This window comes from Canis lupus, chromosome 6 (genome assembly GCF_048164855.1).
Source record: "Canis lupus baileyi chromosome 6, mCanLup2.hap1, whole genome shotgun sequence".
Lineage (NCBI taxonomy): Eukaryota > Metazoa > Chordata > Mammalia > Carnivora > Canidae > Canis > Canis lupus.
In genome coordinates this window covers 13,291,311-13,305,730 of record NC_132843.1, presented here as the reverse complement: position 1 = coordinate 13,305,730, position 14,420 = coordinate 13,291,311, and the positions used below count along the sequence as shown (strand labels likewise).

Genomic DNA, 14,420 nt, shown 5'->3' with positions numbered 1-14,420 from the left:
GTCAGAGAGTCTCAGTGCCAAAAAGGCAGAGTTTAAAGACCGTTAAGAGACTTAAATATTAATGTGACTTGTACTTTCATGGATGACCAAATTATTGGTATTCAACTAGCATTTCTTACTCCTTATCAGGTAAAAAAAAAAAACAAACCCTTTAGTTTTCATCCTAATACTCAGCAGTTTTCTTAATTATGTCACTGATCTTGCTACAACTGCTACACTTGACATCTAATAAATCTGATTTTAAATAGGTTTGTAGTAGAATTATGAAAAGGATCAATAGATTCATTTATGCTGCTTCTTGCTGTGTTACCAAACGTGCCTGTACATGCAAAGAATGAGATTATCAGATCTAATTCACAACCTCTTGGCTCTCTCAGAAACAGAAGTACACCTGGAATACTGTATAGCAAATGAAGAATTAAATTAGGAGTACTGGTTGATCCTGACACTGTCATTTGTGCCTAATCTACAGCAGCAAGTAGATAAGATGTTGATTTATCCTAGCAATAGAAAATGTCTTGTTTGGATATTTAAGCTGCAAAAATAAGCCGTTAACCACCACCATTGTCAATAATGGTAATAATGATGATCATGATAGAATCAAATGCCATGTTATTTACAATTATAACTTCAAATAGGAAAACCTATATCAGAAGATTATCCTTTTAAATTTAACTTGAAGAATTTAAGGAAGGGATGTCTCAGTGGCTCCTTCAGCTCTGGTCTTGATCAAGCCTGCTTGATCAGGTACTGGGATCAAGCCCTGAGTTGGGCTCCCTGCTCCATGGGGAATCTGCTTCTCCCTCTCCCTCTGCCCTTCCCCCTGCTTGTGCCCTCTCTCTCAAATAAATAATAAAATCTTAAAAAAAGAATTAGAGAGAAACTGATTAAGATAATTACATGTCTATGAAACCCATTAAAGATTTATTTGCTATTTATTTGAGTAAATTACTAGATTCAATGAAAAGATTATTAAAAGGATATACTGGGCAGCCTGGGTGGCTCAGCGGTTTGGCGCTGTCTTCAGCCCAGGGTGTGTTCCTGGAGACCCGGGATCGAGTCCCACATCGGGCTCCCTGTGTGGAGTCTGCTTCTCCCTCTGCCTGTGTCTCTGCCTCTCTCCCTCTCTCTCTCTCTCATGAATAAATAAATAAAATCTTAAAAAAATGGATATACTATGCCATTGTGTATTTTCTGGTGGTGAATAAAAATACATGTAGGATAGACTCTGTCTTCTCAAGTAACTTTTAATTTAGTATATAGAGAAGAGGTATAGTACAGGACAGATTAAAAGAATTTCTCTAATAAAAGTCTCAATACTCTACAATGGTTTCACCAAGAAGAGGATTTTGGAGATGGCTTATGTGCAAGTAAGAGATATTTAAGCTGCTTTTGAGGGTAGGAAAATATTCAATAAGCAGAAAAGGCTGGATGGTGTCTTGAGATAAAGATATGATCATAATAAAGGTAGTATAATATCAAATGACATATCATGCTTGGAAAGTGCTCAGCATATTGGAGTAAAATGTAGAAGATAAGGTGGGGAAGGTTGTAGGCAGCATGAAGGCTCTTAAATACTAAAGCTGAAAGCCTGAATTTTTTTTTAACTTTTTCTTTCTTTCTTTCTTTCTTTCTTTCTTTCTTTCTTTCTTTCTTTCTTTCTTTCTTTCTTTCTTTCTTTCTTCTTTCTTTTTTTTTTTTAATGATAGTCACACAGAGAGAAGAGAGAGGCAGAGACATAAGCAGAGGGAGAAGCAGGCTTCATGCACCGGGAGCCTGACATGGGATTCGATCCCAGGTCTCCAGGATCTCGCCCTGGGCCAAAGGCAGGCGCTAAACCGCTGCGCCACCCAGGGATCCCTGAAAGCCTGAATTTAACTTCAAGTCAACAGAATGTGAGGGCCAGCATTTTATGTAAAAGAATCAGAATCAACCTGATTAATTAATGACAAATTAATATCAAATTGCTCTGGGCATTCTCAAAGTTACTAAATAAACCTTATATTCTATGTGAACCCAATGTTAATATCACTGTACTTTTTGGTCCAAACTTCTGAAATCAGAAGACCCAAGTCCTATTCCTGGATCTCCCAATGATTAGTCTTGTGGCTTAAGGAGTCATTTCCCTTCTGAGTTCCAGCTTCCTTAACTGCAGAGTGGGAATAGGAGGTTTTGAATGTCATATGAGGTTACAGAAGTGCCAGTTGTATATATAAGATATAAATTCACTCCCTAAAATTATGTGTATAAATTAAATTTTTATAATGAAATATTTTATATTCATAAAATATAAAAATATGTAAATATTATAGGATTGTATTTATGTATAAATAAAAATATAAATGTTTATGCATAGCTTAAAGAATAATAATAAAATGACTACTTATATCCTCACAACCAGACTTCAGAAACAAACAGTAAGCTGAGGTCCCCAATTATACCTCTTTGCCCACTTGTAGATAAAGGTCATTCCTTTTGAAAAAGGGTCTATATTTCAAAATTTTTGTTTCTGATCTTTATATAATTTAAATAATGTGGGTATTATTCTGTTTTTTTCTCTAGTATATATATTGACTTCTTAAGATTCAGCCACATAATTTTATTTTAATTAAGTCACTTATAAAATAGCTATTGAGCCCATTGTGTGCCAGGCTTATTTGTAGGTGATGGAAATCAATAGTGGATGAGAAAGAGAAAAGTTAGCCTTATTGAGCTTATATTCAAGTGGGACAATATAGTAAATTAAAAACAAACAAAAAACAAATTAAGAAAAATTGATATGGTAAAAATATAGCAGGATAAGGGAATAAAAGAATGCTTAAAGGGGAGTGCTATAATTTAACAGAGTAGTCAGAGTGGGTGACTCTGATAAAGAGCTTTTCAAGCAAAAACTGAATTGGAAGGCTTAACCACATGGGTAAGTGGAAAGGAGTATTTGGGGAAGAGAGAACTGCAAGAGCAAAAGCCCTCAGGTTCCCACATGTCTGACATGTTTGAGGAACAGCATGGAGGCCAGTGTACTGGAAGTGGAGTAAGTGAAGGTTGAAACTGGTAGAAGATGAAGTCAGAGAAGTAATAAGGCCAAATATGTAGGATCTTCTAGACAGTTTTAAGGATTGTAGCTTTTATTTTTTAATGAGAAAACACTATAGGGTGTTGATTAAAGAAGGGATATGATAAGACATGACATTTAAAAAGAATCCATCTGGTTGCTGTGGTGCCATGAGAAGACAACTGTGGAAGCAAAGCGAAATGAAACATAACCCTAGTTTGGGAGTTATTGCAGTAAAATTTCACAAAAATAATGGCGATCAGTCCAAGGTGATAGTACTGGAGGTGATGAGAAGGGATAGGTTTGTATATATATTCAACCCAAATTGAATTGGATGAGAGAGAAGAACAAAAGCCAAAGATGAATCTAAGAATTTTGGCCGAATGATGATAAGAAGAAAGATCCTCAGCTGAATTGGGGAAGATTGGGAAGGGTGCAGATTTTTGTAGAATATCAGAAATTTAGTTCTGGACATTTAAATTTGAGATATCTCTTAGACACCCGTGTGGAAATATCAAATGAGAAGCTGGAAATGATATAAGAGTCTAGAGTTCAGGATGGAGGTCTCAGCTAAAGATATAGATTTGGATAGGTTGACATATTGATGGCATCTAAAGTTTGAGATTGGATGACATCAACAATGAAGAGAAGTAATGGTATCCAAACACTGTCTTGGGATATCTTAACATTAAGATTTCAGAAGGAAGAGGAGAAACTCCAAAGGAGATGGAGGAAAAGTAGTGAGTTAAGAAGAAAACCAGGAGTAGTATCTTTGGGCCAAACAATGAGAGTATAAAGGAAGACAAAATAATCAATTGAGTAGCTCCTTGGCCAAATAAGACATTAATTGAGAACTAACACTGGATTTAGAAATGTAGACATCATAGATTATCTTGAAAGGGTAGTTTCAAAGTAGTGATGGTGGGGAAGTGAGTATCTGATTAGAATGGATATATGAGGGACTAGGAGAAAAATTGGAGGAAGCCAGTACTGGCAAATCTTTTGGGGGATTTTGCTGTAAAGGGAAGCAGAGCAGCAGGGTGGTAGATGGTAGAGAAAGTGGAGTCAAGAGAGTTTCTAAGATGGGAGAGTTAACAGTATGTTCATAAGCTAATGGAAATATTCCATCAGAGAAAGGAAAAATCAAGAATGTAAGAGATGCAAACTTGCTTATATGACATCCAGGAGCAGATGAGAGGAAATGGAATTTAGCATATAAAGAGTTAGTTTTATGAAGCTGTATGGCAGTGTCTCTAAAGCAGAAAGAAGATAGTGGAGAGAGCACTGATGCTTGTAGCTGAAAGATGGGGTTGAGAAAATCTTTGGAAACATTTCTCTGATGGCTTCAAATTTTTTGGTGAGATAGATTGGTCATCAACTGAGTGGGAATGAGGCAGGATTATTGATTTGATGATACAGGAGGAAGTTGTCTAAAAGAGTTAGAGAGATAATGGATCAAGGAAATATATAATTTGTGGGCAACATTAAATTTATGGCTGTGAATTTAAAATCAAAGCTCAGTGTGGTTGTATGCATTCTCCTAGTCCTGTTCAGTTAGAAGAATATTAAAAGACATGTTTTTAAAGAATAATTCTGATTATTCTGATTCTGTACTACCTCTTAAAATCCTTCGGTGGTTTTCCCACATGCTTAGAATAAAATTAAAATTCTTCACCAGGGCCTATAACTCTGATATCACACTCTCCTTTTTCACAGTACTCTAGCCTTATTGGCCTTTTCCTAAACTGTTGCAGTCCCATGTCTTCACTCCATCGATGGGGCTTTTGAGAAAATGTCAATTCCCAGAGAGGCCCTCAATGATCATTCTAGCCACAGTAGTCTTTTCCTTACCATTTGCTCTCTATATAGTTTCCTTTTCTTTCTTTCTTTTTTTTTTTTAAAGATTTTATTTATTTATTCATTAGACCTGGACAGAGGCAGAGAGAGAAGCAGGCTCCCTGCAGGGAGCCTGATGTAGGACTCAATCCCAGAACCCCAGGATCAGGACCTGAGCAAGGCAGATGCTCAACCACTGAGCCACCCAGGTGCCCCCTATATTGTTTTATTTTCTTCATAACATTTATCACTGTTTGAAATGAACATAAAGAAGTAATTCTTTAAAAATCTCCTTTCTCTAGTTCAAATATAATGAAAGCATGGGTTGGATCTATATTTTTCTCTGCTGAATCTCCAGTAACTCTATGAAGGAACTCAGTAACTGTTGATCGAAGGCATGATTTTACCTAGATATAATCTGGCAAAATGCTAGAAGAGTAAGGATAGAAAAAGAAATGCTTAACATTAACAGAAAATAAAAAATAAAAATGAATTTTTACAAAGGAATGAAATAATATGACTTCAAGGTAAGACCTGAAACTCTAGAAACTCCTGGAAGAGGGGCAAAGCTCCTTGATAATTGTATTTGGCAATAAATCTTTGGATATGAAAACAAAAGCACAGAAAACAAAACTAAACAAATGGGGCTACATCAAAGTATAAAGATTCTGCATAGCAAAGGAAACCATCAACAAAATGAAAAAGCAACCAATGGAATGGAGAAAATATTTGCAAATCATATATCTTACAAGGGGTTAATATCCAAAATACATCACAGATTTAAACAATTTAGCAAAACCAAACCAAACAAAACACCTCCTTAAAAGATGGTTAAAGGACCTGAGGAGACTTTTTTAAAGATGATAAACAAATGGCCAATAGGTATATGAAAAGATACACAGCTTCACTAATCAACAGGGAAATGCCAATCGCAACCACAATGAGATAACACCTCAAATCTGTTAGAATGGTTATTATAAAAAAAAAAAAACAACAATAACAAATATCGGTGAGGATATGAAGAAAAGGGAACCTAAAAAATTAAAAATAGAACTACTGTGTAATCCAGCAATCTCACTTCTGGGTATATATCCAAAGGAAAAAAAAATCAGTATCTTGAAGAGATATCTGGACTTCCACATTTCATAGTAGCCAAGATATGGAATCAACCTAAGAGTCCACCAATAGATAAGTGGATATAGAAAATATGGAATATTTTTCAGGCATGGAAAAGAAGGAAATCCTGACATTTGTGACAGCATGGATAGACCTGGAGGACATTATATTAAGTGAAATAAGCCAGATAGAAGAATTTTTAATGTTGACTCTAGACAGTAGAGATGATAGTACTTTTCTTGTCAAAATTAATATATATTGAGGTTCACTTGGGAGCTTATCCATCTTTGTTCATTTACCAAAATGTTTAATAATGACATGCCACTGTGCTTGGTATAGGGGATAGATACAGCAGAGACAATAGCTTGTTTCTGCCATCCTAGAGTACAGAGACAATCTTAAATGTTTAATTTAAATTGTCTTCTTCTAACTGTCCAGCAAGATTGCACTATTTTGTTAGTTCTATGCCCGGAAATAGCAAATATTTGTGGAAAGCAAAACATAATTTGGAAAGTAAATGTTTCTTCCCAAATCTGAAAATGAATTCCAGAAAGTAAAGAGAATTTCTGTTTTTCTATAGGGATATCTAAATGTTTTCCATTGTCATTAAATGAGGTCGACTCTATGTGTACATGTGTGTCTGTGAGCATGTGTGTACATATGCTCACCCCATCTGTGTGCATTTGTATATGAATTTCAGATATATAAAATTTTGATATAAGCACAACTGTTCAAGATGAGTCAGTAAATAAGCTTAATCAAACTGAGCACTTTCCCATCTTGGCTTGTCTTTCTAGCTGTGGGGTACATGACAATCTGCTTCCAGGCTTGCAGGGGGGAAGAAAATGCTCTTTCCAAGGTTCTTCTTCATTGAACTAAACAGAGAGGTGATTCATTCATTTGGAGCTGATGACCTCTGGAATGGATGACTGATGAAGACTCCCTATAAAGGTCCCTAAGGCTTGTCTTTGGAACACACACCTGGGTGAGGGGATTCCTTAATTGTTTCCATATATGACCTTTTTACAAATTATTATTCTCTATGGAGATATTCAGATTTGGACTTCTTTTTTTAAAGATTTTATTTATTTATTCATGAAAGACACACACACAGAGGCAGAGACATAGGCAGAGGGAGAAGCAGACTCCTTGTGGGGAACCCAATGCAGAACTCAGTCCCAGGACCCCTGGATCATGTCCTGAGCCAAAGGCAGATGCTCTACTACTGAGCCACCCAGGCATCCCCACATTTGGTCAACTTTTGTTGAATGTTTATTAAGTTCCAGGTATTGTAGGAAGTATTGTATACTTTTTCTCACTTAATACTCACAACAACACTCTGAGATGGGTACTATTATTGTCCTAGTTAGATGTGAGGAACTGAGGTTCCAAGATGTGCAGTAATTAAACTAAGTTGGTATAACCAGTAAATGGGGGAACTAGGACTAAAATACAGATGTGATTTGACCTATGATTTATGATTTTGATGAATGATACTATCATATGATGTCCCCAATTATCCTCAACTCTTTATCTTTTGCTCCTCGTTTTATTTTTCTTTTCTATTGCTATCATTTGTGTATAGATACTAGAGTAATGATGAGGATTGCTTGGTCACGGGATACCTGGGTGGCTCAGCAGTTTGGCCCCTGCCTTCCACCCAGGGTGTGATCCTGGAGACCTGAGATCGAGTCCTGCATTGGGCTCCTTGCGGGGAGCCTGCTTCTTTTTCTGCCTGTGTCTCTGCCTCTCTCTTTGTGTCTCTCATGAATAAAAAAATAAAATCTTAAAAAAATTGCTTGGTCAGAAGACAGGTGAGTTCAGTGATAGCTCTAAATATGACACAGATCATTTTAAGTTACTATCTAATAAGGAAATTTATTAATATTAATAATGATTTATTAAAACTAAACATCTGTCTTATGTTGAGTTCAATAAAATCAACAGGCAGTAATGATTCATATTTCAAGCAGTTTGCCTTCTAGATGGTAGAAAAAGGCCGTGTGGTAGAATGGAAAGGCATAAGAATCAGAAAATCATTTTAGCTAATTGCTAATCTGACAAGTTTTCTTTTGAAACATGATTTTCAAAACTTGTAAATCACTATAATCTTCTAAAATTCTATGACTTGGAAATACTTTTAGTTCATTTAGAGCTTCTCAGAAAGACCAGTGTGATTTCCTATATAATGAGATATAACAATGATTATCTATAATGATATATATGTATGATGATATATAATATATACAATGATACTTAAAAATCAAATTAGACTATCCATGACATTGATTCAAGTTTTTAAAAGGCAGACTATGCAGTGAAGAGATTAAAAATGAGAGATTTCATGTTGTTGCTGACTAAATTCATCCACAGGCTTCAATCTTTAGAAGTTTTCAAGATAGGTAATGGGTGAAAAATAAGAGGCAGTGGAGGTAATGCTACTTGTTAATTCCAAAGATAATTTAGTTTCTGTGATCTGAAACAGAGCAATTGCTCATGCACCATATTGCAGTGGATGAATGGAGAAGACTCTGGGCCAAACTGCTGTCAGGGCATCTGTGTCTCTTTCTGGAGTTAGTAGTAGAAGAGCACACTGATACAAGAATGTCATTTGGTTTTCCTGCATTCTCCCTTCCAATTAAGTGGAACATGAGGGCTAGAGGATGTGTGTGGGATATGGAAATGCGTAGGGGAGGAAATAATTCAGTTGCCAGAACCCAGAATAGGAAATATATTCAAATCCTACACTTTAGGAAAGATAAAAATATATTAATACATAAATGCTGCTTCTATTCTTGATACTATCATTTTAATTCATTTTTACACAAATAGAAGAGGAAAACTTTGTTTCTGTAATCTTGGCTCAGAATGGTATTTCTGCCAGGCTTAAAAAAAGTTTCCTTAAATCATATGACTTAATGTGATGAATATATTCTGAAATAAAAATGAGTTATTGGATGAAGTCTGAATAGGACACACTGTGCTCAGATTTTATCATCTCACCAGTGGTGTAAATATTGTGAACTAAAGCCAGGAACATATGGCTTAAAACTCAGTAATGCAGGCAATGAGGCAAAATATCCCTGTATCTATGTGCTACCCAAAATTAGAAGTTAGTTTCCTATCCTTCCCTGAAGAGAACACATTTCTGATACCTTTTATGAAATAAATGAATATATAAGGCTTATATTTGATGGTTTTTATTTACTTATACATATACCAACTTTATGAATTGAACACACCTAGACAGTGCAAAGGCAACATGGATGTGCCTTACTACATTTGTCTTCTTAATAAAAGATACGTGCTGGAGCAAAAGCAAATCCTGTATGATAATTCTAAAAGGCAAAGATCACCTATGTTTCTTATGAGTTATTTAAACATTTACTCTCATGTCAGAAACATACATTCTTCTCTTCTATCCTTGGATAAAACATGCCGAGGTGATTCAATAGGTGATTCACAGAAGAAAAAAAAGCAGGTTTTTATTTTATGTATATCAGTGCAGTAGACAAGCTAAACAAAATGATGTGCTTTTAAATTTAAAAGTACATATTTTTAAGAGATAGACATTTGCTCTGTAGTGCTCAGGACTTAAGGGGAGTCAAAAATTCCTTTTAGCATAAAATAGTGTTTCTATGGTCAAGCAAAACCAAAAGAAATCAGGATTTATTTGCTCTAATACAAAATTACTTTATAAGGATGATTTTGTAGCATTCTTTCCTTAAAGATACTGCCTGTGGGTGCTCTGTTAATGGAGTGGTTGGCATGTTTATCATGTTGCAGTACATTTATTTGTGACCAAAGGTGAAACCCACAGACCAAAGGGAATTAGACAAATGTGCTGTAAATCTGTGTCCTTTGCAACGCCAGTCCCTACACGCACTCTGTCTTTCTCCACTTTCAGCTTTGTTATGCTCTTATCCATACTGTTTTTTCTTCCAATTCTTTTTTCCTTTCTCTCCTAATTCCTTTTGTCTTTTTCTAGCTTTGACTTTTAAAAAAATTTTTAGGCTTTCAACACACCTCTTAACTCTTTTTCCCTTTTTATTCCTCAAGTATCTTCTGCTTAGTTTTTCTTGTCTTAAAATATCCCCACCTAATTTTGTCTTATATTTTATTTCATTTCTTATCTAGTCTCACCAGTTATTCCTCCATTAAGTTTTTCACTGTTCTCTTTCCTTAGTGCCCTTCCTTCTATAACCTTCTGGGCTGAATAGTAGGAAATACATTTCCTTCCATGAGTTAATAAGCCTCTGCTCCAGTGTGTTACAAACTGTCAACATATCTTCTCCTGGGTCTAACATTTCACTAGTTCTACATAACTTGCCCCACCATACCCATTCCTCCCCCTCCTCCTCCTCCTCAAAGAAAGAAACACAAAACCAGAATGTGTCTGGGTATACTAAGCATTCTGAATTTACTAGTAGACTCATTAAACCAAAAATGAGAACTATAACAGGGCTAGATATACTATTCATTTAAAATTTAAGTTTGTATGCCACTTCTGAAAAATCAAAGCATAGTCAAATGGTAAAGTCCCTACCTGGGCTGGAGTAGGTAACACTCTTGGCTTCAAGAGATGTAAAGAAATGCTTAAAAGAAGTAATTTTGGAAATAATCACCTTCAAATAAAAAACTAGAAACTAAGACACATTTTCTCATAAGTCATTGCTTAGTTGATATAGTTTAGTGATGAGCTTTTAATATTTTTATTACTTTGTTCTCTTTTTTTGCCTTTTTCTATAATCTTGATAAAAATAAGTTTTCAGTTAAGAAATAAAGTAGCAGTTAATTAAAATAAGATATGATGTCAAACTTTATGAATGTATATTGAAAGAAACGCTTCCACACGTGGATCTCAAATTAGAATTAAAATAATCTATTCCTCACAAAAGTGCTAAGAGAAACAGAACCCACTCTAACCTCTTCTATGGTTTGATAGCTGATAATATAGAAGAGGCAATTCTTTAATTTGGAGTTAATTCAATAATTTGTGTTAAGTGAGACTGTTCATTCTGATGCCTTTGACTTAAAAATCTGGTTTGTCACTACATAGAATGTTTTGGACTGCTGAGCAAAAAGAAATAATCCTAAAAATGTAAGTGTATAAAAATGAAATCATAAAAAATTAGAAGCAGCAAATTTGGGTGGGTTTATAAATAATCTTTGAATAGCTCTTCATTAGCATGGCATGAAAAATAAAAAGAAGAAGCCATAGAGTAAATGATTGGCAAATCTAGTTGCAGAGATATAGAAAATTTTTATAATAAGGACAATAAGGGATCCCTGGGTGGCGCAGCGGTTTGGCGCCTGCCTTTGGCCCAGGGCGCGATCCTGGAGACCCCGGATCGAATCCCACGTTGGGCTCCCGGTGCATGGAGCCTGCTTCTCCCTCTACCTGTGTCTCTGCCTCTCTCTCTCTCTCTATCATAAATAAATAAAAAAATTAAAAAAAAATAAGGACAATAAGCTAAGAACCAAATCTTCTGCATGATGAACTGGAGAAAATAACAAAATGTGAAACAGCCAAACTTATGAGGGTAATGGAAATATTCATTATCTTGAATGTGGTAATGGCCTCATGGGGTATATATATGTTAAAACTTATTAAACTGTACACTTTTGAAATGAGAAGTATATCATATGTCAATTTATTTCCACTAGAGGACCATAATTAGGAGCATCCACTTGGAAAACAATTTATTTATCATCCCCCAAATCTAAAATTTATATGTACACACCTATTTATCAATATGACATATTAGATATCCTGAAAACTGTCCCACTGCAAAGTATTTAGACCTGCTGGATAAACTATAACATATGTCCTTTAAAATGAACAGTTGGAATAAGAAGAGTGAAATGGAAATGCTCAGGGACCATATGTGAAGAGAGAACAGAAAATCAGAATGGTAAGCAAGTGTTGATGTCAAAGCTGTCCTGAGGGTATCTGCCAATTTTAGTATCCTAGAGCTTTGGCTTTGATGACCATGCAGGGGTTGTTATGAGGAGGTGAACGGAAATTGAGGCTTCTGCTTAAACTAGAGCTCTTAAAAATCAATGTTGGTGAAAAGGCAGACTAGAAAAAATTCCATGTACCCGCAAAAAAAGAAGACAAGGGAACTTGACTGTCTTATCCTGGGCTTTCAGTGAAAACCAACCAACCAAACAAAAACAGCAAAAATTCTCTTCTAAGAATTTGTATGATAAGCCTGTGCTCATAGTTTTGGGATCTAAATGTATTGGGTGATCCAGAAAATCCTAACTTGAGAATTTACCTTAAAGTGACCTTTGCTTGGTAGTATCTTTGTGTGCCTGACTATAGCAAAAGCAAATCTCTCTCAAACAGAGGCACAAAGAAACGTCCCATCTAAATTCCACATGAAGTTGATATTATAATCTAAAATTATAAGACACAAACTACCATCAGTGACAACAGAAATAGAAAGGTAGAATTAGACCCCCAAAAGCACCAGATAAAAGAATTATTCAATAAAGACATAAAACAAATTTGCTTAATATGTTTTAAAACAGAAAGGAATAAAAAAAAAAACACAAGCACAAGATAAGATAGCATTTATAAAGAAAGACTTGAAGAAAACTTAGTATAATTTCTAGATATAAAAATAAATATTGCTGTAAATGCTAAAAGAATGCTAAATATCAGAATAGACAAAATTGAAGACAATTTGTAAACTGAAGCATGGATTTGTAAACTGAAGCAAAATATAATACAGAGAGTTAAGGAATAGATAATAGGAGAAGCAAGGCAGCCTGGAATTAAAATGAGAATATATAACCTACTTTCCTTGATATTTCAGAGGAATAGGATAAAAATTAAGGAAGAAAGACTATTTGAAGAAGTAATTCTACGGAATTTTCAGGAACTGATGAAAGACACAAATCTTCAGATTCAGCAAACACAATAAAACCCAAGCAGAAAAATAAATGAATTCATTTAAAAATACATTGCAGTATTTATTTGTTTGTCTGTTTTTACTTTTTATTTTTCCAAACAAAAGATTTATTCTGAGGTGTGAGAATAATAGGCAGGCTAAGTGGTGGCGATCGGAGCCTCATCGAGGTCTTCTGGGAAATCAGAAGCATCACCCTCTTCTGCAGCTCGATGCTTCTCCAATTTTGCAATCAATTCTTTGGCTGGATTGAAGACGCCGTTGGTCTGCTGGTCACAGACATAGCAGCGAGGGGTGGTGCGGAAGTGCCGCAGTGCACAGCTCTCGCAGAAATAATGCCTGCACCTGGTGACAACCGGATTCTGGAAGGTCTGGCGACAGATGAGACACCTGAGTGGTATTTCCTCATCATCGCTTCCCACGTCATAGTTTTCGTCCCCATAGACACCATAGCGACCGTCCTCAAGCTCACGTTCAACCTGCCACCCGTGCTTGTAATCTGAACGGTCGTGGAGGAACTTGCAGCTGTCTCCGAAGCCGCAGAAGCCAGTCTCCTTGAAGTCCTTACAAGTGTCGGGCTGGTAGTCCCAGCGCACGGTGGCACAGGGATGCTCGGGCGCCCGGATGGGGCCCTTCCTCACCATCCCGGAGGACGCACGGCCCAGAGACGTATCCTTGGGCTTCATGTATTTCTGATAATTATTGCTTCCCCGATAGATCTTGTCATCCTCCTTGGGCCTCAGCTCCTCCTGGATCTTCCGGCTGCGCTCGAAGATGGCTTGTGCGTCGCGCTCCTCCTCGGGGTCCGGCTCGGAGCGGGCAGTCGCCCCCACGTCCCCTGGCCCCGCGGGGGTTGCCGAGCGGGTGGACCTGTAGGCCACGCCCAGACTCTGGGCCTCGGGCTCCTCCGCCCCCTCCTCCTCGCTGCTCGGGTGGCCGCAAGCCGCCTTCTGGGTCCCACGGCCCCGGCCCCGGCCCCGGGTCGTCTGTATCATCGGGTCGCCCGCCGCCCGCTGCTTTTCGGGGCGAACCACAGCGCTGCCTTGGTCGCTGCCGCTGCCGCCGTCTCCAGGCTCCTGGTCGCAGCGCCCGCGCCTCCTGCGGCCTGCAGCCCCTCTTCCTCCACCGGGCTTTTTAAAGAGGAAGGTGCACACCTGGTCTGTGGTCTTTCCGGGAGAAAGCGGCTCTGCCATTTTAGAGTCTGGAGCTCCAGAAGGCCGTGGCGTGCTCGGCCACGCGGGCCCCTTCACGTCAGTGCACGAGGTGCAGTATTTAAATGTAAACTGCATTTACCTTGTAGGTATTTGGAACCTCAGAGCGAATGAGAAGACTTAAAAGCACCCAGAGAGAAGAGACCATTAGAAAGAGCCCAGACTTCTGAAGAACAATGGTCGGAGCCCTGAGGAGTGGTGCAACGTCTTCAAAGTCTTGGGAATAAAAAAATAACCATCAAAGAGATGGAAAGTCGTTCAATGCTCATGGATTGAAACTATCAAAGC

General features: G+C 37.2%; 1 protein-coding gene across 1 annotated transcript; it reads right to left on the bottom strand.

The window, feature by feature from the left end:
* Positions 1-12,960: 12,960 nt before the first annotated feature.
* LOC140634647 (E3 ubiquitin-protein ligase RNF113A-like) lies at positions 12,961-14,161 on the bottom strand. Its single transcript, XM_072828466.1, has one exon. The coding sequence runs from the start codon at positions 14,112-14,114 to the stop codon at positions 13,062-13,064; it is 1,053 nt and encodes a 350-aa protein (XP_072684567.1). The 5' UTR covers positions 14,115-14,161; the 3' UTR covers positions 12,961-13,061.
* Between the last annotated feature and the right edge of the window lie 259 nt (positions 14,162-14,420).

Coding starts and splice junctions, on each gene's coding strand:
- LOC140634647 (XM_072828466.1), bottom strand. CDS start 14,114: ATGGCAGAGCCGCTTTCTCCCGGAAAGACCACAGACCAGGTGTGCACC.